General features: G+C 29.5%; 2 protein-coding genes across 6 annotated transcripts in view; one reads left to right on the top strand and one right to left on the bottom strand.

The window, feature by feature from the left end:
- The window catches only part of LOC111032028 (serine/threonine-protein kinase S6KL), a 57,955-nt gene that overhangs the window by 28,453 nt on the left and 1,549 nt on the right, over nucleotides 1-27,953 (bottom strand). For 4 of the 5 annotated variants that reach the window (XM_022312185.1, XM_022312188.1, XM_022312187.1 and 1 more), the window contains 6 exons: nucleotides 27,437-27,560; nucleotides 27,065-27,169; nucleotides 26,850-26,973; nucleotides 26,614-26,721; nucleotides 23,703-23,861; nucleotides 23,553-23,644 (listed from right to left, as the gene is read on the bottom strand). In XM_022312185.1, coding sequence (XP_022167877.1) covers nucleotides 23,553-23,644; nucleotides 23,703-23,861; nucleotides 26,614-26,721; nucleotides 26,850-26,973; nucleotides 27,065-27,169; nucleotides 27,437-27,560 — 712 coding nt within the window. Of the gene's footprint in view, nucleotides 1-23,552; nucleotides 23,658-23,702; nucleotides 23,862-26,613; nucleotides 26,722-26,849; nucleotides 26,974-27,064; nucleotides 27,170-27,436; nucleotides 27,561-27,953 lie in introns of all 5 variants that reach the window. The other variant, XR_002604274.1, reaches the window with a different exon arrangement.
- LOC111032027 (transcriptional regulatory protein AlgP-like) lies at nucleotides 18,041-21,675 on the top strand. The gene is made up of 2 exons (XM_022312184.1): nucleotides 18,041-18,240; nucleotides 19,870-21,675. The coding sequence occupies exon 2, from the start codon at nucleotides 19,871-19,873 to the stop codon at nucleotides 21,161-21,163; it is 1,293 nt and encodes a 430-aa protein (XP_022167876.1). The 5' UTR covers nucleotides 18,041-18,240; nucleotide 19,870; the 3' UTR covers nucleotides 21,164-21,675.

Genomic DNA, 27,953 nt, shown 5'->3' with positions numbered 1-27,953 from the left:
AACAAGTAAATAACAATAACACCCATGCAAAGAATTTAAACTTTAAGACCGTGTTTCAACCCCCCCCCCCCCCCCTCACAGTGTACACACGAGTCTGTGCGTATATAAAATAAACCGTATACAGATGAAGATTTAGGATTCGCCAACAATCACACGCGTTATATAGTGTGCTGTCGTGTCATCGGCAATCGACGGAACAAGCACAGTATATAATATTATTGTATCGACTTGATTTGCTTAGTGTCGTAATATTATGGTGCATTTGGAACTATGAAAGCATGCGGATAGGTATGCAGCATGACAAATGCAAACAAATTATTTTTGCTCTTTATACGTTTTGTGTATGCCCCAATGTCTATATTACGTATATGGGTAAGTTCTAAGGACAGTTCTGCGAAAACATCGCCGAAGAATATATTAATACTATCATTACTTTAACAATAATACACACACGGGCTTTAGATTTCGCGCATTGTACCTATACACACACACACACACACACACGCGATACATAATAATAGTATATAATAACATATACTGCAGGCACGCACATCATAGAGCAGTGCACAGTCATCCTTTTTCCGCGAGTCATTCGGCGGCGGCACACGCATATAATATTATAATAGCTCGCTCCGCCTTTGAGTGCGTTGAACTGCCAGCGGCGGCGGCGGCGGCGGCAGGAGAGACTTTGAAAATTGAAACGGGAGGCTGCGAGAGACGATCGGGGGGTGAGGTCCGGGGGGGAGGGGCGAGGGAAACGCACACGCACACACGCACACGCACACACGCACACGCAGTCACCGGGACAACGGCGGCGCCCGCGGACCGCGAACAATGCAAGTGCACCCCGCGGGCGACCGTCGAACGGGCTCTGCAGCTCTGTTCAGCGCAAGCGCGCTCGTACAAAGTCTATGTACATTATTACTATAATATTTGATACGCGAAGGTACAATATTATCCGAAACAATTGCCACCGTCGAATTCATAACAATAATAATAATGATGATGATGATGATACTAATAATATATAATATAAAACACATGCGATATTATAGCGATTAATCATCGCGCCTGATGTGTTTGTGTGTGTCCGACCCGCTATTGTCGACGACGAAGCGATATGCGCAAAACGCGTGTGCGATATAATAATATAATATTACACATTATTTCGTGTGCGCGCGATAGCGTGTATGCATAAATGTATAATATTATGTTACAGGGTGATTCGGCAAGCGTGCCCTATTTCATTGTCCCACTCATTTAAATATTTAATAATAATGCTTTGTGCGTATGATTAAATACTGATTTTTCGAATTTCTACGAACATATTTAAAGACCGTGTTTTCAAATAGGTAGGTAAGTACTAACCTATCTATGTTTAGATCACGGAGTACCTAAGTCTGATGATTTAGATTGTTCGTACCATTTAACTCCTCAAAAAAAAAAGTTTGCAGTAGTATTACAATAGTATTTCCATACTGTCCGGTGATAGTACTGCTAACATATTATTTTCCAAACGTTAACCATCACTCTTTTCTACTGTTAATACTGTTCATCGGACGATTTATTCGAAAATATCGAAATTCAAATTTTGATAAATAATTTAAATAATTATGATTTCCCAATCATCGTGTTATACATTAGTGTCTTCTTAACTTATTATCATATGGACAATATTATCCTCAGTACCTACTTAAAGTGTATTAAAATCGGAAAACATTTGTTTGAATTAACATTTCCAAAACAAAAAAAAACCATGGCCTTAACAATATTATACAGTAAAAAGGGTGGCTCTCATTTGAACATAAAAAGTTAGTAGTATTACAAAGAACAAGACACTTTTTCTCAAGTTGCATTACAAATGTAAGCTTTTCAAAATATTTTCTTCTCCATGAAACGAACTTAAAAATACCAAAAATCATAATTTCAATAATTTCATTATTAAAGGAAAAAATAGAGTTGAGCATGCTCGGTGAGTCACCCTATACATATGACACGTTGACATGACATTTGTGATAATATTCGTACGCACTCGACATACGATATTGTATATCTGTGCCAATATTTATACAACTATCATTATCATTATATCGACCGCGAGTAAATGTATTTTTTTTCTGCCATCGTAAGACCCCAACTCCTATATAGTATATAATATGTATATATATCCACCACATGTATGCTGCAAGTGTCAGTCGATAGTACATTATATTTTTTCCCACTCATATAACCTGCAGGCGTGGATCCAGAACTTCATTATGGGAAGGGAGGCAAACAAATATTTTTCAAAAGTATTGTTTTTTTTGTTTATAAAAAAACTGTTCTTAATAGTTTTTGGTATCAACTTTAAAATGCGTGGGAGACGCTCCTCTAGTCCTGTCTATAATTATTGCATATAGTATATCCGTACCTATTAAAATTATACATTACACTGTACTAAGTGCTTCGTAGGTGGGCTATAACACCGCCACTATATACTATCGTCGAAACGAAAAACCACCAAAAGAATCGAAAGCAATAATATAATGTGGTACACGATTTTCTCACGGGTCAGGGTAGTAGACACCCACAGTAGCGGGTCGGTTTGGAGATGTACTTTGGTAATTACTAATTACATATAAACGGGGAAAGGATATTCGGTGCATATATAGTTTTGAAAGTAATTTGCACCACGGCTGCAGCAATTGACTACTGGTACAGGTAGCCGACTGTTCGATTTGTATAATTTACACAAAATTTCACCCGAAATGCTTAAATAAATGATTTATCAAAGATATTTTAATTTTGATATGACAATGTACTGTAGAAATATAAATGTATGGAAATATTTTCTCATAACACATGATTATTAATCAAATTATTTTTTACTTCACAAATATTCATATGTAATACATCCTTCGCGTAATTTTCACCAACATAACAGAAAACCAATCACCTACCAATACCATAATACATGGCTATTATAAGTTGGTATTCGAGTACAATCGTTCAATTATGTTTAAAATAAATCGCAATCGCAATCGTAAACCATTAAATAACGTTGAAATTCCTTAATTGACTGTCCACACAAAATGTCATAAGTAGATTCAAATGTACGGATATTGATGGCCGATGGGATCTTCAACAATTTTGTTTTCCAGTGAATTTTGTATTATTGTATATATTTGATAATATTCTATTCTAGTTTAAAAACTTTTTACGACCTTAACTATACGTTTTGTGAACATTTGAATATCCAAATTTAAAGTTACAAATTATAAAGTTTTATAAATACTTACACACCAATATATTTGGTAGTACACTAGTATCTGTAAAAATGTTGAATATAGTTTTACATTAAGTTCAAAATATTTGTAATAAGTGTTTTACACTACGTTTCCATTAATTATAATATTTAATATATATAAATATTTATTTTTTTTTATTATTTATTAATATATATTTTTATATATATTTATTTTATATTTTATATTTTTTTTATTTTTTTTTAATATTTTTTTTTTTTAAGTGAACGCCTAAAATAAAATAAATAATTCTATATCCATTTATTATAATTCATTTTCCGAATAAATATATTATACCAGTTAACGTTATGATTATTCTATATAAGAAAACTAAGTGTTTTATAAAAAAATTCTTTCTAGACTATAAACTTAGGGGAGACATAATAAAAACAAAAACTTTATTTAAACTTTTTAAGTGTGTATAGTTTTGCTATAAATGCAATAGTAATATACAACTAGTTTTGACGTTTTTAATCATTTTAATCATGAAACCTAACCTAAGAGTAAATAAAAATACAAAGCGAATTAAAATTTATAAATGTCTAGGTATTAGGTATGTACCTACGTAGATACATTGAGAATGCAATACTAGCTGCAGTCGGTGGCCAATTAATTTATTTTTATTACGTATTCATAGCATAATACGATACTACAATACTAATACACGAAACTCGCATAAAGGCATATAATTTAATCATTGTTGAATCAACTATTTACGAGGGCTGTGACCGTAACGTATTTACTTTTAAAGCTGTTAATTCCCTACTGCAACGTCGGAAAAAGAGACAATGGTTTAAAACAAGGATTTGAGGTGTACCACAATATTACAGCGATTTGTCAAATACAATTCTATATTAATCTTATTATGGCGTTGGACCAATCTCATACGCTAAAAAGAGATTCGGAGAGGGGGGTTGTAAATCAAAAATTAAAAATTAAAATATAAGTAAATACCAATATATAAATAAGTAAAAATTGTTTACCCCACCCCTATATATATATACGTTAGGTTATGTATACGACCTACGTCAAACATAGTGCGCAATAATACAAAACGAAATACGTTACAATTGAAGACATACAATTATTATGCATTTTTGAATAATAATTATGATATATATTATGAGTCATTTTATGAGTAAGGATAATTTTAAGTCATTATTTAATCACTTAATAACTCGAATGATTAACACTCAGCAATAATATACACATAACAGATATTTTATAAGGTGACCTCTAATAATATCGTTAATATACACTTAAAAACATATTACACTCAATAATAATAACTATATAATAACAATATTTGTCAGTTCAGTAACTCCTACATTGAAAGTTCGTCTCGATTCGCTCACCTCGGCTGCGCAAGATAGTGATGTAGTAATGTATTATTATTTTAAATTTTAAATCGACAATTATCATAATAATTCATAATCGATAAGCTATTTAAAATTTAGTATGTAGGTTTACCCCAAAATGGTAATCAATATTGTTAAATCTATACCTAGATACATGGAAAATTATAAATATTCTTGAGCAGTTTATTATCTCAAAGTGTTTAAAAAAAATATACAAGAAAAAACTCAAACACCCTAAGTAAAACGAATACCTCTTTCGCCCACGTTAGAATTCCCAAATGCAATCAGGATACATATTGTATCTCAAGAGACGATAAGAGCCTGCATCATCTAGGATTCTAACTATGATTTTTACTAGAACATGCAGCATGATGTTTTATCAATTATACGATTAATACAAAAAATCAAAAAAATATTAATACTATTATATAATAAGTACAGGTTGTAATTGATTTATGTTCAGTGGTCAGTGAATACAAGCGATGGTTTATTACGTAAAAAGTCAAAAGAATTCATCAACAAAAATCGACAACTTTAAAAAATGTATAACGTAATGACTCGATAATAACATGAATATTACCGCAGTATAAATATTCTTTGCACGTAATTTCTTTTTCAGTGTTTGAGTTTTATTATATATATATATAGTTTTCCTATAGGTCCCTCCACAATTTATAGGAAAAATGGTTTTTACTGTAGGAGGGAAAAAATGACTGGAAATCGATTACGCTTTTCGATTGTTTTATATTGAAATGCCCCAAACACGTAAACGCATTATATATTAATAAATAATGATAATAATACGACGGCATCAGCCAGACGGTTTCTGGCAAACGAAAGGCTGGGGCGGTGGTTCGAAAACAGATATTTTCGAAAATGGTATAATGACGGGTTTTATTAAATCCTAAAATTATGGCCGACGACGTGAACTCGAAGGCGGGACGAGCGAAACACGGCAATAATATAACACACTCCCTCAACTGCTGGATTGTCGAACACCGAAAATGAGAAAAACGTAATCCGATAATTGAAGGCGAAACCGTAAAATGCATTTTACGCTTTGGACCTTCGCTCAGCAGACCGATTAATTCAACAATACATAATGTAATAACATTACTTCCCATACAAGTATCTTCTTACAAGAGTCGAAATTATATTACTATATAATAATGTGGGAATCCAATCCAATGTTCTAATCTCCGTTCGTCCTCCCGCGGCAGTGGTATATATAGGTTTATGTATAATAATAAAGACAATCAATATTGCTTACTAAAATCTATAGACGTTAAAATAGTTAACTGTGCCAAATCGAAAACTGATGGGCATACAATCGGTATCGTAAAGAAAAAACCCTTCAAACTCAACACTTATAAGCTCCCATTGAACTATCAGGATCGACCGACGAGAAATCTGTCCGTACATGTATATCGTATACGATCGAACGGTATTAATGTTTGTGGAGATGGGCACAGGCACCGACAAAAATGGTTATCCGAAGAAAAGAGCACCCCTCCGTCGTTGTTGCCGTACACATGTTCAATAATAATAATATTGTTACATATAAACATACATACACATATACACATATACATATATACATCACACATACATACACACATATACAACATTCGGAATGAAATACGTTTTGCGAGTCGAGAACGCAACGGACAAAGGCCGGACAATCGTCGGTTCATTGTGCTGTCCTCTTGCGCTGCAAAAGAAGTAACATTCGATCCAATGTATCGCAATGGTATATTATATTATATTATATAATAATATTATAAAAACAATTATGCGCTTTACAGGCCGTCGCCGTATTTTCTGCAAGTTCCGTTTATGGCCATGACGACCCCACCGCGCACGTATAACGTGTTATTATTATATTATTACCGCTGCGCCGCCGCCGTAGCTATATACATGCATATTGTATACGATCATATTATTATGTGCAGGTACAGCCGCCGTCGTCCCTTATTGCGCATGGTTGGCTTATAGATTTATTTTTTTCAATCCTTTGCAAGTAATGAATCGAAGATAAAAAACGTACTCATCTACACCAAAAGAGGGGACAAAAAATAAGTACAGGGAATATTATCATTATAATAATAAAATAGTATATATAATATTATTATATACGTTCGTGCAGGATATATGCGTATAAGACACCGCGACGACGACGACCGTGAACGATGGAGAATAATAATATTGAAGGTTGTTCAACTTGATGATGGTAGCAATGGATTTTGAGTCGAGCCGCCTCGATAACGACACATAATTTGCGCACATCATAGGGCACAGCACATACACAATTGACACAACATCCACCACGGCTGAGTCGCAATTTTTACTCATTATTATCATAACCATCATCATCGTCTTCATTATTATTTTATTCTTATATTTTTAATCATAAATTGTATTATATCAACGAAATCAATGTACCCGCCGATGACGCACCAAGTCTTATTGTACGCACACGGTTCTATACCCAGGCAATTTGTCAGAACAACGTTCTAAACAAATTTACAAACACCATAATATTGACGGTTGACAAGGTATTATTTTGTATGCTGTTAATACATCACAGGCATAGCGAGTGTGTTTGTGTGCGTACTAAATTACATGGGAATAATGTGAAACGATTATTTCCATATAGTAATATTAGCTTTGCCATTGTAACCAACTTCCTACCCGGTACAATTTAAGACCTATTTGAAGGTTATTGCCAGCAATTCTGCACATCGCATAAAAATGTCTATACAACAATATTAAATTATTATTCAAACAAAATTAACTGTGGAATTTGATACAAATTTAAAAAAAAAATTGTTAATTCATTTAAAGTTATACCTATATACTTAATTTAACAAGATACGACATGAACATGGAAATAAACGTTAAAGATAATAGTATAAAATAACTGTCCATAAATTAAAATTGATTTATATACTAAGAGGATATTGTATCTAAAAATATAATTATGTCTTATTAAGGTCTGCCCTTATTCCAAAATGATAACTATATATAATTATTAATTACATAACTTTTGCGACTTATGGGTATCAGAAAACTGCGATCCAAACATTCAATACACCATTGTAGGTATATTGTATTATATATATGTCTGAATTCTCTGTAGAAATGTAGAATAAATTATAAGAAAAACACGCATGAGTAAGTATGTGTTACATATATATTATACTTTAAAATTGTTGTTAATTATGTACCCACATTTCAGACAAATTAGTGTAACTGTAAGTGAATCAACGTGTTACAGCTACAACAGTTCCTACATAAGACATTAATGTTAAGATCTTTTTCAGATCTCAGAAATTATTATAAGAATGAAAAAAAATCACGGAACTTTAAAAGTAATTCAAGATATTATCTTTAAGGTCGTTTGTCTTCGTTGAGGTTTCCCGGGCCTTCGTATGTAGGTAATACATAAATATTTTTTTAGATAATATTAAATTTTAACGAATTTATAATTGATAAAGGTGGTACTGTTATATTATGCACAATGTAAACATCATACATATATAATAATATTATGTTAATTTTGACGTGCTACATTATTCAAACAAGAAAATAATTTTTTATTTAAAATCTCTTAGATAAATTGTTATGTTATGACGTTGCGAATAGTTAAACGTGAAAACAAATAATATTAACCCGGATCTAAGACTCGTGAACAGAGCCCGACCTCTCGGTATAGTTAATTTAAGATTGATTATATTAATAATTATCATTAACAAATTAACAATACACCACGACCGGAAAACTTCTTACACTTCGTCCTTCCTTATTTTCCAAAAGTTACTGACCATGTAAAATAATTGAATTTTAAATTAATACTTATTCATTATTTTGCTGTCTATAAACAGTAATATGTATATTATATATATAGTCCATACACCGGTTATAATATATGGGTACATTTTAATATGGAAAAGCAATTTTCTAAAAGAAATAAGTCAAACAAAAGACTACATTAATCTGAAGTCTGAATCAAATTGTAGTGAGTATTAATACGAGTACCAGCTACCTACTATTGTTGGCATGTTACAATACAATCTAAACAAATCATTTGGTTAGGATTGAAAAGCACTGGACAGGATATAAAATATATAGGGTACCCACTATCTAGTCTCTATAATTCTATAACCTATAGGATAATTTTTTTTTAATTCCCTCGCCTTCTTCAGACGGAAATTCAGTGGCGTATCCAGGATTATTCAATGAGAGAGGGAGTTAAGTATAAATTAAACTAAGCTTTTTACAGGTTTTGTAAATAAATAATGAATTTATTAAGGGAAAAAATGTCGATGGGGTGGGAAAGGTTTAAACTCCCAAAACCCACCTGGCTATGCCACTGCCTTATATTTAGAGAAATTATTAAGAACATCATCAGAAAATTATAATTACTACAGTAATTAAATAGCAAATTAAGATACTATTGTAAGTAATAACACTATACTATATAGGTATAGTTACGAACCTTACTTTAGCAAGTCGAATATATTATAACCACTAAACTAACTCATTAAATACAATAAACTATAAAGTACCTACATGACGTGTAATATTTGAATGCACACATTATGTTTAGAAACAAATTAATATTAATTTAGAAAATTAAAATAATTTTTTAGAATGTAAAAAAATACGATTAAATATGGTCATTATTCATTAAAACCTATATAGTTATTAATGTTATTAATACATAAACAACAGATAAAAAGTTGTTTATTTACATTTTATCTACATCTCATGAACTTGTTTTATTACTTGCTCGTTATTATAATAGAAAACATGGAATAATTATTATATTAATACTAATTTAAATACCACATTCAAGCACTTCCATTGTTTTTATAATGTATTTGACATGTACAATAAATATACAATATGAATCATGATTCATAAGTATAAAAATGTAACTTGATATTGGGAAATAACAAAATGTCTAACACGTGAAGTGTGCGTACAGAAGAAACTATCCACCGACAACACTTTGCAGGGTGCACATAGCCTATATAATTTTTAAATTTATGTGCCTACAGAAAGAAAATACGTTTAAGAGAAAAAATGATAAACAAGTGTTTAAGCACGAGACAAGACATTTTTTTATCACAGAAAATCCAAACAACAATTATAGCTGCATGCAACTCTGATTCAATGAAATAAACACAGATATCGAGGTATAAAAAATCAGAAGAATGATCATATTATATTCACATGTAACAATGTAACACATACCATTTATAAGCACATTAATTCGAAAAAGCAATTTAAAAAAAAAATTCAAAAATGATACAGATACGTAGAATAGAGTAGAATACAGCAGCGTAAAATACAGTACGGTGTGTTAATATTATTTAGGCACATTTGAAAGCAACAATAACTCTTAGGCTAGGTTAAATGACTCTGAAAAAACTCCTCCATACAAAAATTTTAAATTAACACCTCATTTCCTTATACTTTTCTACATTTTTTAATGGTTGTAAGTTGTAACTATACAGTATTTGTTACACCTACGAATTGCAGAAACAATTAAAAATTACCTCTCCGCAAATTGAAAACTGCCAGGCTCAATTTTCAGTTTATAAGCAAGACAGTGTGAAATGTTTTGAATTTTTACTCAAAAAGTGTTCGAAGAAAATTTAGACGCATGGTATAATTAAAAATAAAATGGGTCAAGAAATAATACAATATACACACTTCCGACTTAACTTGGAAAACTTCGAGCAAAGGTCAAGTTTATCAGGTTTCGTCCAAGAACCGGTAATTAGATTTTTGTACAAATGCATTGATCATTTAAATCACGGGTGTTGTAAATTGCCGAAGGTTGCAGAAGATAATATCGTTTCGTAATAATTTTATTGTGATGAGAAGAAAGAAAATATTTATTATGAATGTGTTTTTTTTTTTGTCCAACAAACTCGTAAATAATACTTTTCAAGGCTCGAGGTGTATTTTGGAGTATAATCTTAGTCATGAACCGGCTGCATACGTGTTGGCCTATTAAAACGGGTTGTTCTAAGAATATGATGGGCGCCAAGACGGTGCGATTTTATATAATCGATAAATAATTATCAGGAATTTTCGAGAGATCGTGACTTTGTGCTTCCTGGTGCAATTTTAACATTGTAACTCATGAACTTGATCAATGAAGTAGCCGCAAGGAGACCAATTTTATTGAAGCAATAAAAAACAAACCCAACCATATGGTAAAATATATATTATTAGCGGTACCCATTTAAAATGCAAAAAAACAATAAACACTAAAAATGCAGACGCGAAATAAAAAACATACATAGGTGTTGCAAGAAATTGGTTTTCGCGAATTCTTCTTACTGTATAGTTATTTTACAAACCAAAATAACAATTTTATAATAAACTTGGGAAATAAATTATTATTTATTGATTCTGGGTAATTTCACGGTTAACTCTGGCAAGTGGTACACTGATTACATAACAACTTTAAGCCTTATAGGTGATCACGAGAAAAAAAACAAGAATAAATATCATCAAGATTTTAATTATATTATAATATATACGAAGACGGGATAGGGTCATACTAAAATATAGTACCTAGTAATACCAGACATAAAATAAGCACATTTAATGGTAATTTGAGAAATTTTAAATTCTATATATAAATGGTCTAATTATTAAAAGCGACTAGATATTTTAATGTTTAGTACTAATATATTATAATTTATTATACAATATAAAATTTAACACATTATCACAAAAATTATCGTCACAGAAACAAAACAACCAAAATATAAAATCAATTTAATTATACAATAATCTGTTGTATAATGGTTGCTCGAAATGTAACCATGAAATAAATACAAATTTAGTGTACCTAATTTAATTTTTAGAACAAATTTAATTTTTATTATAACATTTTCAAGTTCATTTAATTTTATCACCAGTAATCAGACATTTAAATTGAACATATACTATTATATTTGTCACATAAACTTAAATATAGGTACAGTACATGAATGTTTATCACATAATTAAAAAAACAAAAATATCATAGAAAGTGTTCTTTTAATAACAATTAGTGATTAGTGTGATTACTCTTCTTAAATTTCAAAATATTTTATTGGATAATAAGATTGTAAATATTAAAAATTGTATCAGTTACGACTTTTTATAATGTCAGGAAATTAAAATAAATCACATACAATTTCAGAAATAACAATTATATATTTATCCAAATATAATATATATTCAGCAGTTGACAAAAAAAGTTGATAAAACAGAGACAATTAATTTTTCCCCTTAAAAATATAATTTTTTAACTGTGTAAGACTGTAAGCTATTGTTAAAGAATATTTGGCCACATTCATAGAATATCTATTACGTGGAATAAATAAATCGGTTAAAATGCAAATTTTAATTATAATTTATAATTATGATTATTTTTGAATTTTGAAAAGCAAATGAATATGAATACCTAGCTGTACACAATTGATAAAAACGAAGGCGCCGAATTGTATAGTTTATAATATAATTTATGGAATTATTCTTAGAATGAATAAGTGCGGAAGTGTAAAGTGCTACTTTTGAATATGAATTGAGATACTCCTTGCAGCCGTAACCACTTACCATTAACCAGTAACCAAGATACGTTCAATTTTCTCCACTTGCATATAAATAACAAATTTATCGCTGTGGCTAAAAATAGATGGTTCGATTAAAAATATTATACTGTGATCCCGTTACATTTAATTTTGACCTTTCTGGTGAATTATAAATAATAAATGATAATAGTTAGACCGACTAAACCAGTTTTGCATGTTTTCCAATATAGGTACACGTCATCTCCTCCTAGTAAATGTGCGTTCTTGTGATGATGACGATGATGATGATAATAATAATAACAAGTATTCAGATCTAAGATGGTCGAAACACTACTGAGAGTGTGCAGTGTACGCATTCTTTGTTGCAAAGGTTAATGTGATTCGTGAAAACACCTTTAGGCGAAATAAGTAAGCACATCAACTTATTAATACAAAGAAACGCAATTGAGGTGTATGTGATGTGAGCTGGTATAAAAAAATATTTCTCCACTTTACTGAAAATAGGAATATACTTTTTTGGATCAAATCGTTCCGCACTCTCTTCGCGAGCTATACAATAATTATTTTATTTAATATTCGTACTGCATTCATTACTATAATAATATATGAATGCAAGCACCGTTTGTTCTAAGACTTTTCGAATTCTCAACGAGGTCCACGACATACGTGCAATGAAAGTAATCATCCACAGCTGTATTCAGCTTGTCATGATGGTATCCAAAAAAAAAAAAATGAAAAAATGAAAAAAAAATAAGTTCGGAATGTTGTGTAGTGAACCTGCGGGCCGAATACGCAAAAGATAATGTGCGTTCATACTTTTAATAAAGGGTTAACGAAATAATGGGTACCATTTAGCCGAGATATAAAACACAGATTGGATGCGGACCGCTGAAAAAAAAATCACGCACACACAATAGGAAATACCGAAAACAAAAACCGTCTGATGGGCCCGGAAGATAACAAGATTTAATGGGCGGCAATAAATTGGCTGGGTTTTTGTCTGGACTGCTATAGGTGGAAAACTTGTATTTCTCAACCTAGTGTCCCAAATTTATTCAGTGAATAATAATTATTATTACGCAACACTATTTAAAGGTAGAACATTGATTTAAAAATCGTTTCGCTAGTACTGCTGAAATGTAGATTTTGAATTCGACACCGTAATTTGTCTTTTATACAGGAACTACAAATTCAGATTATAACGGTTAAAATGCAATTTTATAACCGTTAGTTAACAAGCACACCAACTGCCAACAAGTTATAAAACAATAAAAAAAAAATTATATGTACCCCTTCGATACGGGTATACAGACATACAGGCATACAGCAATATTAATAAGTTATTCTATGATATTTTTTTTTGTACAATATTTTCATAGAATAGTTATGTGTAATGTGTTCATTCCGAAAATCATCGATTTGCAAAAGATTTTATTAAAAATAAATATCGAATTTTTGTTACACAATAGTATTATATTTGTATTATACCTATGTCCTTATAGACTTATAGTACTACAAACAGAAACTCAGTTAACAGTTTATCAATTTATCATTAAATGTTAATTAGATAATTTGTTTTATGAAATGTGGAAATAATGATTTAAAATATATTTGTCATAGGGCCCAAAATATGTTGTTAGTACCTATTTGTTACATAGAATTTTAAAACAATGTTTTAACGGCACATTCCACTTCTAACACGATATTTATCATAACACTATACTACTAGTCAATAAGTATTTAATATTCAGCTTCAGAGCTTATTATAGTAAAGAAGTATAATCTGTTTTTCTATTGTAACCAATTATAAATGTATGTGTTATTAAATTAATAATAATAAAGTATAAAACCGGTTTAGAATAAATGAAAAAAACCAAATGAACAGGCTCATACTATTATTTGTTTATTACATTATTTTTTTTTTTTTTATACAGTATACATTACTATAAAAAAAAATATAAGCCTTGATGTTGATGTAACTAGACTGAATTTAAGACTAATATTAATAAAATGTATAAATACAAATAAAAACACTGAAATTTGATTGAGTTGAAATTTTATACGAATTGTTGTTTTCGCCTTCAGACATTTAAATATTTCTAATATCCATCGTTGATTTCATTTTAATAAAGAGAAAGATATTTTTTGCACATGCAATAATACCTAACCTAACCTATCGAATATACAGGGTGATCCAACAAGTATGATCACCTCCCTATTTTTCTTTAATAATGAAGTTTTTCAAAATCTGATTTTTAGAATCTATAAATATACTCAAAGACCATATTTTCATATTAATGAGATATTTTGTACCACTTAAGGAGTGGAGATACAAACTTTTTTTTTTAAATGGGAACCCCACTTTTTACTGTAAATTATTTAGCGGATAGTTTTTTTGAGAATTTTGATGTATTGAAATCAAAATTCGAACGAGTAGTTTTCTAGTTATTATACACATTTTGTGCTAAGGATAATATAGTTTATAATAGGGAAGGAGGGTATGCTTATACAGTATACGTTGTTATCTATAGTCTATACACATAATATAAAATAATACGTCATTTTATATTCATTTAGTCAAACACTTAGGTAAATACTAAATAGCAAGTAAAATTTTTCTTGATTTATTTAGTTATTTTTCTTATTCCATGAGTAGAACTGTATAAGCAATAATCATATCCCTATTATGGACTATCATGCTTAGTACAAATTGTCAAATAACTCGAAAACCACTCGTTCGAATTTTGATTTCGATACATCAAAATTCTCAAAAAATTATCCACTAAATAATTAAAAAAAAAAAAAGTGGGGTTCTCATTAGAAAAACAAAGGTTCGTATCGCCACAGGACACTCCTTAAATGGCACAAAAAATCCCCCTGTATATTATTATATGTGTAACGAATTTCCGGTTATATTACGTTCCGAAAAAAAATATGTCGATTATAGTTAAAAGTTATATTCATTTACACAGTATACCACGACCGTATAACGTATTAGGTTTTGGACCAACAACGAAGAAAAGGGACAAACCATAAATTATCTACACCGAAAGACCGAAAATCAATATTTGAAAAGTACTGAACTAGGGTTAAGGGAATAGGCCAGTGTTACAGTAAAATTTGTAAGAATTAAAACCCCAAAATGGTTAAGTTATAGGGTTTTTGCCAGTGTGTATGTTATAATTTGTTTTAGCATACAAGTTGCAAAATATTTCGTGTATTTCAATGGTACTTTTTGTTTCTGACCTTTTAATTTAATTGACCACTAACAACATGCAACTAAACTCTCCGGGGAAATTCAGTTATTGCTACATAACACTATCTGATACAACGTGATGCGCCCATTGGAAATTAACAAACGAATATCAATTGAACAAATTGTATAACATTACAAATTTTACATCAAAAACTAACAAATCGATTATAGTCAGAAATTGCAACTAAACTTTGATAACAACATAAAATTATTGAAATAAGTAAGGACCCACATATTACATGGACATAAAGGTAATATGTATGCAAAATATTAAGCAAAAATATGAAACCATATTTCGGCACAATCAACGTATTTCTATAATGATCTTACATGTAGAAAATAAAAATGATTTAAATCAACTTAATAATAATATCGTAAAAATTCGGTGGTGTTATTAAAGAAAAAACTGAACGAGTATGCAAGTACTACATATAGTATACGGAGGGTAGCATAGAACTTTTCAAGATGGTTTCGTCTATACACGCTCGCACAAAGTATACTTATTTCGAGTGCTCTATTATTATTGTAAAGTTTTTATACACATTTTATAAGAACTTTATAATATCAATATTGTTCAATTGAAGTACTCACGTCCGTTGAATGTGTCAGACACTGCTTGTTATCAACGTAAAATCGTGAAATGTATAGTCTGTTGAAGACTCTATTTGAATCTGAAGGTTTTTTTTTTATATATTATATTATTATAATGATATATTACTATTACGGACCTTTGTTATATTACAATATTGATATTACAACTTCTCAAGTTTTTACTGAGTACAAAATAATAAGGTAACGGTAAAAATAAACGTATGTCTGTAAACGTGTAACTCGATACCAGTGTAAAATTATCCTATATTGTACACATATATATATATAGCATTACAATGTATACAGATACGTGGCATTTATCGATACATACGTATATATACATAACACTGATAGCAATAGCACCTCGAAATCTAATAAAATATTCAGATTTTACACGTCCGCTGTCCTGGTTAAAAATTAAGGAATATATTATATATTATACGATAACATATACGAATTAATTGGGTTAAGATATCTTTTAAAATTATATTGATACGCCGATTGTTGGAGGAGTCATAGGTACATTAACATATTATAGTTAATACTAAATCATTTATTTACTATAATACACGCTATACCTACCTATTTGAGGTCTACAGTAAAATGTTGAATTGAAGAATTTAATTAAATTCTTTATTACTTTCTGTAAACGAATTCTTTTTCATTAATACAGTTATTATATTCCGCGAGTTCTGACATCTAAGATACAATATTTTATCGATTGAAAATTAATTATCGCGGAAAGTCGAAAGTCGTGTAATATTTCAAAATTTCATGGGGCATAAGTAGTAATATTTCATACGCCAATTGGAAAAAAAAACATTAGTAGGTAGTTGGTCAACACAGCCCTGAACTTTTACTTGAAAGATTATTACAAAATACTAAGTATATGTTTCGGATAAATTGGCGTCTATTGGTTTATAAAGTTGTTATCTTGGTTACAAAGGCGTAGCTAATTCATGTTCATTATATTACAACACAAATATACGACTATACGAGTACTAAGCGATTATATAGGTACACACAAACACGCATTTAGTAAATACATACATTGACAAGTTAAATTCGTGTTCAAACAATGATCTCGCGAAGTCATGAGTAAAAATTAAAATAGTATAAAATATATTTATATGCGAACTGATCATAATATATATTTTATTCTAGTGATGAAAATATAATCCAAGCTATATAATTTTTCAGAATGAATAAATTAATTCTTCATTAAAAATAGATAATTTATTATTGTAATTATATACCGATGAATGATGATTAATAAGTCATTATTGTTAACACTCAAATCAATTAAGACAAAAACTCATTATAAATTCATTAGTGATAACTGATAACTGAAAATGTTATGAAAATGTTAAATGATAATTGTATTGATTGTATAGCTTCAAAATACTTGACTCATCTGTGCAGGACCAGATTATTTTAGGATCTTTAATTAATTATTACAAACTATATTTTAATTTAGATATCATTACATCCGTTTTAATATTACGTTTATGGCTATGACATACTCTAATTTAAAGTATAATAATATGGAATGATATGTTTATTCTATCACGCTCCAAACCAAGTCGTGACGCCATAAGCGTGTAGCTGAAGCGAATACAGAGATACAGGCTAACATGTACATCAATTTTTGGAATTACGAAAAGTGCGATTCAAAAGATATTTTTTCATATACACAATCCCGATTAACCATAATATTACATAAAATATATTTAAAATGAACGCAAAACTAATTCTTATTACATCATCAGAAACAAAGTTGCGCGCACGGACACGCATTATTATACTATTATTATTATTACTGTTAAAGCCGCGACGTAACTATTGGTTTCCAATTTTTCCGTTCGGACAGGCGACCGAGTGGTGGCAGCAGTGTGCGAGCGAGGCTGCTGGGGGTGCGTGTGTTGCGCCGAGGTACTACTTATAAAGAGGTAGCCCGTTGTATGCGCAACGTTACACAAGTATCACGCGCAAACCTGGACACAACTTTTTTTGCCGACAGAACATTACGATCAGTGAGTGGTGAAACACGGCGGTATAAAATAAATACAATTTCGTTCCGTATACAGTAGTATATTCCGGTGTCGTGTTTTTATTTTTAAACCAACGTCTTACACACAAATCATTGCCAGGTAAAAAAATGTATTTCTTATAAAATTAAAAATTCGTTTATTTTCCGTCCTGTTTATCGAGTAGATGGACAACAAAATACGATCAAATACCTTTTTCGATTTGAACTTAACACAAAATATCTATACAATAACGACTAACTTTATTTTATATAATATTGTAGGTCCCTACTAAATGAATGTAAATGAAAAACGAACAAATAATTATATAAACATCGTAGATTCAATTCTTAGTTTTAATGATTAATACATTTTTTTTGTGTTCATTTTACGATCAAATTGGTAATAAAAAATCAACTTTTATTTAAACCATAATAATTAACAGTAAAATAACTTTTATAAATTAAAAAATAAACATTTCATCTTACTTTGTTTTGATATATTATTAAAATACAGAAGATTAAATTTAATTTAAATTTGCAAAACAATAATAACTGAATTTAAAAAAATATATAATATACATACATAAATATAGCTAAAATAAAACAAATTATAAATGAATGTTCAAAAAATAATAATAAACTAAAAGCTCTCAGGCTGAAACAGAATTTATATTTTTCTCAAAAAAAAAAATGTAGCTTAATAACCGCATGCACATATATGTATGTAACACATGAAAATCAAGAAATATAATTCAATATGTTGAATTGTACTGAAATTCATTATTTAGAACATATTCTGGAATGCTTATAGATTTCAACTATAGGATGTTATAAGTTTTAAATTTGTATTACTCGAAAAGGAAATATTCAACAATTGGATTAAGTATAAAAATTAGAAATGAATACGTCTTATACTAAAAGTAAATTTAACTACCTAGTTGTTATAGTTTTTTTTATCTTAATAAACGCTATAAAACGCTACCTAGATTTAATAGACACTGTCCTGAAGTACATATTCATAAATAATTATGAAAAAGAAATTTTAATAAAATAGCCTATGACATCTTATAGTATAATATATAAATATATTATAATACCATTTCGAATTTTAAAATTTTAAATATTTTATCAATGAAACAAAAAAAAATAATCTATACTTAAAAACAAAATAAAAATTAAATTTGAATTAAGTAATACTATAATACACTAATTGAAATAAAATGGCCTCAACCCAATTTTAAAACAATATTATTAATTGTGTTCAAATATAACTATAGAATTGTATTTTTATTCTTAACCTAAATAATCCATTGATTTTTTTCAATGCCGATTTTTGAAATCTATCGGAATCACAACAAATGAAAATACTACAGCTATAAAGATAATACAGGTGCATATAATTGAAAAACTACTAATCAAAAGAAGGTCGTTGAATAAATAATACTCATGTATAGGTCATCGAGATTTTCAAAACTAATATGTTCTATATTATAAATTGAAAAAAATGTGTATTAATTCATTTATATAGAATGTGGGGTTTCTTGATGTTTCGCTAAGTATAAACGACCCGTCTATATTGTTTTAAATTAGAGGTTGTCTTTTAAATGATTAAAAGGTTAAATTCATTTATATCAAAACAATACATTCTTAAATGTACTAATTTAATTTAAAATTATTTTATTTTATAAAATTAACCAAAACATACTTTGTATAAATTTATAAGTTTAATACTGTAAACGATTTATTACAGAATGAAAACTATAATCTTGGGACTATGCCTGTTCGGAGCTCTCTTCTGGACCACCCAATCCATGCCTGTTGGTGAAGTAGCACCAGCAGTACCCGCAGTACCATCTGAAGCAGTACCTCAAAAGCAAGTAGAAGCTAAACCAGAAACTAATGCAGCTTCACCGGTGAGCGATGCTAAGCCCGAAAGCGATTCCAAACCTGCAGATGCCGAAGTTAAGCCTACTGTCAGCGAAGTTAAGGCTGAAAGTGAGCCAAAACCTTCAGGCGGTGAACCAAAACCTGAAAGTGATGCAAAGCCTGTTGTGGCCAGCGAATCAAAACCAGAAAGCGACTCAAAACCCGCAGCTGTTGTTGAATCCAAACCAGAAAATGACGCAGTCGCGCCAGCCACAAATAATGATGTTAAATCAGAAAACGCCGCAGCCCCAGTAAGTGAAAATAAACCAGCAACTGATGTCAAGGCCGAAACTGAATTGATTTCTGAAGCTAAGCCAGAATCCAAACCTACCGGTGACTTAAAAGCTGAACCAGAAGCAGCCAAGCCCAACAGCGAGGTACCTGTAGCTTTACCACTCAACCCAACTGAAACACAAGACGGAAAAGCAACCCAACAATCCATCGAAACCAATCAAGTTGAACAAGCAGCCCCTGCAGCTGCACAAGCAGATCCAGCTGCTGCTCCCGCTGCCGCCCCAGTTGCTGCCGAAGAAGCCAAACCCTCTGCATCTGCTCCGTCAACTGAAAACAAAGCTGCTGAAGAACCATCCAAGCCAGCTGAGCAACAATCCGCCAAACTAGTGGAAGACGCTGTGCCCGCTGCCAGTGAAATTTCTGAGACCAAGGTATCACCTGCAGTACCCGCAGTACCCGCAGTGCCTGAAGTATCTGCAGCACATACTGTACCTGCAGTTGCCGATCCAGTAGCTGCACCTGAAGCTGAAAAGAACGCTGAACCTGCCAAAGAAGCAAATTCCGCAGAACCAGCTGTTCAATCTGAAGCTAAACCTGCCGAAGATATCCAAAAATCAGGCGCTCTGGTATCCGCAGAAAACCCAAAGCCAGCTGAAGAACAGAAACCTGCCGAAGCAGCAAAACCAGCCGAACAACCAAAATCTGAAGTACCAGCTGAAGCACCGAAACCGACAGAACAAAGTGCGGCGGAAGAACCAAAAAAACCAGAATCTGCAAGTGACGAAAAAAAGGAACAACACTCCGTAAACAAACGGGATGCGACCAAAGAAAAGAAGCCCACTGACTCAATTATGAAGAAACAAAAACAAAAGAAAGCAAACTAGGTAATCAAAAATGACAAGACTGAATAGCAATATAAACGAACCAACCACCAAAAGGACCAGAATAACGTCCAGAACAAATAAACAACAATATTTGTCAGACAAATTTAATATAAAAAATCATGTACGTCTATAGTGCCATTCCCAACAAAAAAAAAAATCATGAACTGGTGAAGTTCATTTCTAATTAGACTTAATTTAAAAAAAATTTTTATATATATATATAAATCATAACAATTTTTCACAATGGAAACAATTTGTAGTGAAATTAATTGCTATTTATTCAGTCATTCTTCTGTGTGATATCAATTTATAAATAATTTATTTATAGGCAACTTATTTATAATAATTTAAATGAACAAAAACATGAATACTATGTTAGTTTTAAGTTTCTATTTAGCTATTAGGTTGTTAAATTATAGTATTTAACTATTTACACATTATGTACCTAATTTATTATACAATGACGGATTGTCATACATCAACAATAGAATATTATACGCGATTTCTTAAAATTGTGTTTTTTTATTTTAGTTTTTATAAATCCTTTATTTGATCATTGATTTTCATAAAATAAACAGATAAGATAGTAATTGCCAATTGGTATATAATTACTCAATTAACTCTACATCATCATAGCAAAACAGAAAAATCACGATTGTATAATTATGCAAGTATTATACAACTATACCTAACAACATAACATCCACAAGACGTGTGCGTACGCGTGAGAAATAAATGAGTATATAATAAAATATAGTATGTGAAAACACACATAAACAATTGTCAACAAATTATAATTACTAAGAAAACGATTTAAGAAGGCGTTTTGAATAGGCAATTTAGGTACATCCGGGTCGTCAATTAAAACAATAGTCTATGTTCCAATAACTTACGAGTAAAAATACGAAAAATATAATATAATGGAAATGTGACCAACATTAATTTCACAGGTCACGACTCATGGGGTGTACACGGATAACACAAATAACCCACCTTGGTTAATAAATTGGTTTTTATTGTTTTAATCCGTTGGGGGTAGATACAATGGAAACAATAATAATATGCTAAACCATTCAAACAATCCACACGGTTATATGTTAAATTAAAAATAATGGTACTTTGCTTGGTTGTGTGTGAAAAATAAAAACAAAACAAACGGAACTTGTTAACGTGTACGGAACATTTATCAACTTGTGCCTTCATAATTTAGTTGATGCCTATGGACTTCAATAATAGAAGTGACGTAGTGTAACAAAAGAAAAAAAAATATTTCATATGACTTTTTCGACATTCAAAAATTTGGCTATGGATATTATGACGTTAAAACATCGATCACTGCACTGTCAACTTTTTGCCCTCGTAAAATATAAACATATAATAACATACTCACCAACAGAATAATATAATACAAACTACTACTTCGGTAGATATACTATACACCACCTATAATAAATGTTACCGTTATAATATGAGCATATGCATTTTTCAAATGCGAAAGGTTTATATTTACCATAGAAAAGGCATAATATTATAATTATATAATTAACAATAATAATTAGTATTTTGTAGATTTATCCCCAGACAATTGTATTATAATATAATTCCCAACGGTCGATATTATTCATGTACCTATTGACATTGGAAACACATTTCAAGCACGAGCATGAAAAGTATAAACTATGTATATACCTACATACGAAGCATGCGGACGGCTGATGTAACATAATTATGTTAAACGAACCTAAGTGTGTTAAATCAGTGAGTAAGGCGTTTTAATAAACATTTTATTATAGCTGTAAAATAACATGGGATAACAGCCGTCTACGACGGAGGTCAAACGGACCGGTTTTGAAATTGGACTTCAAGTTCAGAACTGGTTATTCACCTCTCTTGGCAGTCGCCGTTGCGTTTTTTTTTTAAAGGAATTTTGTGCGTGTACCGCCCGCGGGTTGTCGACTGCCGTGAGATCACAGCGGGATCAGCTTTATGGTCATTTTTTTTTCTTATCGCCTATTGCTGTAGTAATTCGTACGACGTGCGATGATAAATTTAATTCTAGTTCAAAGAGATTTTATCAACCAGATAAAATAATGAATGAGATCGTGAGCTTCACTTGGCGTAGGCTCAAGTAGTCAATAATGAACAATAAAAATAAAAATTAAAGAAATGTTTATCGAATGCCTACTTGTATACCGATTAAAATTATACAAGTTTAAAAAAACCAGTTCACCCATTCATATAAAAATAATATCTCGCGATAACACAATATAGAAAACGTTTTAAAAAATATTATTTATTAAAAATTATAAAAGAACCATTAAAGTGAATAAATTAAATAAATATTATAATGTATTATATTACTCATAAATTTAAAAACTTTAAATTTTACCTGATTTGTTAGCATTTGAAATAAGAGCACTCCAGCGGACCACCAATCTACAGCGTGACTATAAAACGGTTCAGACTCTAAAACTTCTGGAGCTATAAAGAAAAGCTATATATTATGTAAATTATTCTAAAAATGTTCAAAATAACTAACCCATATACTGAGTAGTTCCACAAATAGTAGATGTATGACAGCCTTGTGGAAGCCATTTAGAAAGACCAAAGTCAATCAATTGAAGATGCCCATGATCGTCTAATAATATATTTTCTGGTTTTATATCTCTATATATAACTCCGGCATTATGTAAGAAATCTGTAATAAAATATAAATATTAAAATATACTTAGATATGTCAAAAATATAATATAACCCAATTTGACATAATTTTTTTATTGTAAGAAAATTAAAATTATTTGATATTTTATCAGTAATTATCTTCCTTTTTCATTCATACTTAAAAAATAATCATAGTTGATAATTAATTGTATTAATTATACAATTATTACCTACAAATTCCAGTAAAAAACAAAAAGCATAATCTCACATTTCTAAATTGAATGATATCAATCCAATTTTTATTACCAAGTATACTTAAAGACTATGTTTTCAAATAAATAACTAGTATTTACAGTTTAAGAAGAGTATTCTGATACATTTCTTGTATCAAATCAGAATCACCATTTTATCCTCATAAATTGCAAATAACATTTACCTTTTTTATAAAAATATATTTATGTATCTAATTTGAAATTTAAATAAGACATTTTGAGTTATTTAACTTTCTATAATAAGGAATAAGGATAATAAAGATAAGGGAGTTAGCTATTATGATTTGAAAATTATCTATAATTGATCAAGATTTTATAATTTGTAAAATTGTTTGAGTGTAATAAATATTAGGTAAGTATACCTACCTATAAATATCTTATATTTTTGAAAAATTTTAAGAACTATACTTTAGGCACTATAATAAGTATTTAGATTTCAATAACTGAGCAACTATACTTTTGAATTTTTATTTAGTTACATCATTACATCAATATTTTCAAAAAATCATCTGTTTAACCATTTCAAGGCATTCACATAAAAAAAAGGATATGGCATTGCCACAGGACACTTCATTAACAGTATAAAAAATATAAATGTTACTAAATATATTTCTTGAGTAAACATTAAAATCCCAAAAATCAGAATTTGAATACATGTATAATTTAAACTTTGAAGAAAAAAAAGTGTGAAAAAGTTTTATGAATCACCTTGTATAAAACGTATCAACTCGTATCAACTCCAAAAATTATAAAGATCATCTTCCAATTTCAATATTAAATTACTAAAATGATTTAAAACTTTTAGTTATGTTATGGATAGATTGGTTATGAAAAGAGTTATACAAATTTAAATTATTTACAATAATTTTGTATAGAAATAAAAGAATTATTTAACAAAAAAATATTGAAAACCCCTTTTAAATTAACATAAAACAGTTTGTTGCAAGTATTAGTATTAAGTACTAGATTTACTTATTGATAAAAAAAATCAGTAGTTTTTTGAGCACTTTTAAAGACGAATTATATTATTATATTATTTAAAATTAAGTAAAACATTTTATTGATCTGATACATAATACATGAAAGTAAAATATTGAAATAATCCATACAATTCTTAATTATTATTAAAAATTCACATAATTCATATATTGTATTATTGTATGAGACTACAGTTATATTTTATTTATTCATAAAATATATTGATTAATTATTGAACAAGAAGGAATAAATAAAAATTTAAAAGTTTTTTTTTTAATTTAGGAGCCCGGGGAGAGGCAATATGGAGAATTCCAGTCTGGCTTTTTAAAATTAGCATGCAATATTTTTCAAATCTTATAAATTAGGTATAACATATATACCCCACACAAAATAAAGAAACATGCAATTGAAGTCTGCATTTTGTTACTTTAAAAGTGGTGAAAAGTGTATCAGTAGGGTCAACATGTCTAGTGGTATGGCAAAAGAAGTACTTGTTATTTGAAGGTACATATGTTTGTGTTTAAAAAATGTCAAACTATAATACTATTATGCTCTAACAGTCTAACCAACCTACAAATATTCTCAATATGTATTTGTTATACACAAGTCACAAATATTTTAAGAACATCATATGAAATAAAATATTATATATCATAATATGCCTTAATAATGTGAATTAAAAATAAAAACTTCAACAAAAAGATACACATGATGATATTAAAAATTATTGTAAGATGAAAAACTAATAATAATTATAAAAATTGAACACACTTTTATTTCAACCTATAAGAAAAATGATTAATTTGACTTGCATAAAGCGTTTACAAAACCAATAAACAAAAAAAAAACATTGATTAAATATTAATACGAAAACCATATGAACACTTGAATTAAACTACACTCAGTGTATATTTGTATTAGGAGTAAAGAAACACGATGAACACTTTGGTACAACATAATTTAAGTGAGGTTCAGGAGAAACACTTGCTACATTACTAGGACTGACTATACTCTGTTCAGTGAGAGAACACACAGCTGCCCAACCAAAATAAGTTCTTTTGCACTTCCCTACTCAACACCCTGCCATAGGAGAATCGGTTTTGATAGCAGGATGACATGGGGGGATGAGCAGCAGAATCCGTAGGTTCATTCTCTGGACAGAGTAGAGTTATGAGGTTTATACTATAAGTTACGAATTTAAAGTAACATTAGTATTGAGAAAAAAAATCAAAATTTGATAGGTAAATTTTATGACAGTATAAGATCTGAATATAGTAAGTTAATTATATGATTAGAATGGTAGATGATAACCAAGTTTAATTATGGTGATTATGAATTAAAATGTTTAGCTTTTAACAATTTAAATTTAACACACCACTGAGCTATCATCTGTTAAGTTAGAAAATATTTCTACGGAATGGAAGACATTTAAACAATATCATACAACTAAATTTTCAACATGTACTTCAATAGTGTTACATTAAATATTAGTTATAATTTATTAATAATATAAAGTATTTATTAGTCTATGTATAATACCTATTATAACAACTAATTCAGCAAAATATACACGACATAATTCTTCTGGTAATGGTCCATATTTTTGTAATAGTTTCAATAATTCACCGCCTCCAACATACTCGCTAACTAAAAATTATAAAAATTAGTATTAATGTTTACAAATAATAAAAACAAAAACAGTACAAAAATTCAGCAAGTAACAAATTCAAAAAAAATCAATTGCGTTTGTGACATATATTTAATAATTAACTCACCAATGAACAATTGATTTCTATTTTGCCAAAAGAATGGACAATTCACAATAAATGGATGATGACCACATAATGATTGAATTTGTACTTCATTCTTAACTTGTTGTACTCCATTCTCACACACAACCTATTATTTGTAAATACATTTTAATTATACTCAAAATTATTTTAGTACTCATAATTTTACACAAATTAAAATTAAATTGTAGTTTAGTTACCGATGATTTTTCCAATATTTTCATAGCATATAAATCACCACTTGAATGCAATTTCTCAACTTTGTAGACTTTTCCAAATGCACCATTACAAATGAATTCTAAGCTCTAAAAATATACTTTATGTTAACTACCTTCAACTATGAACACCCAATAAATATAATACAGAACAATATATTCTTAGTACCTATATTTAAACAATTGTTTGTTTTATAGTATTAGCTAAGTGTTCAAACAATGATAGGTACTAATTAATTAAGTTGAAAGTCAGTTATTAGGATTGACAAGTTGTTTAAAAATTACTCAATAAGTTTTGAAAAATATTATCTAAAATTGTTTCAAATGAAACATCTGATTTCTTAGTTAGATAAGTACCTTAAATGAATATTCATTTATTTGAGATTTGATTTTAAAATCTGGCAAAAAAACTTGTTCGATTTGAGGAATAGGCCATACTGTTTTACTAGCTTTTAATCGATCGATACTTGAATCTTGCCACCTGCAAAAAACAAAATATACTATATAAAAATAATCCAAATTACTTGTTTGTATTTTGTTATTTATTTTTATTTTTTTATTTTTATTTTTTTTTTAGTAATTTTCTCTATAAAATATTAAGAATTATGTGATTTTTTTTGTTAATTTAATACAAAGATGATTTTCAATTCAAAAATTGTATTCAATAGCATATTCTATGAATACACAAATGTCTGCCTGTTCTTCTGATTGCGATTAAATTTGGTACAGAGATAGATTAGACCTCTGGGAAGATGATAGATTAATTTAAAAAGGGAGAGGTCCAACCCCGGAAGATGCTCAAACAGACATTTTGAGATTTATGATGGACATTTTTTGTTTATATAAGATTGCTATTGGTTTATAAAAATAATAA

The sequence above is a fragment of the Myzus persicae genome, unplaced genomic scaffold (genome assembly GCF_001856785.1).
Source record: "Myzus persicae strain clone G006 unplaced genomic scaffold, MPER_G0061.0, whole genome shotgun sequence".
NCBI lineage: Eukaryota > Metazoa > Arthropoda > Insecta > Hemiptera > Aphididae > Myzus > Myzus persicae.
Note: the sequence above shows the minus strand (reverse complement) of the source record. Positions and strands in the feature narration are given on the sequence as shown.

What these genes read in the sequence shown, in the direction of transcription:
- LOC111032027 (XM_022312184.1), top strand. Translation starts at nt 19,871, where the DNA reads ATGAAAACTATAATCTTGGGACTATGCCTGTTCGGAGCTCTCTTCTGG.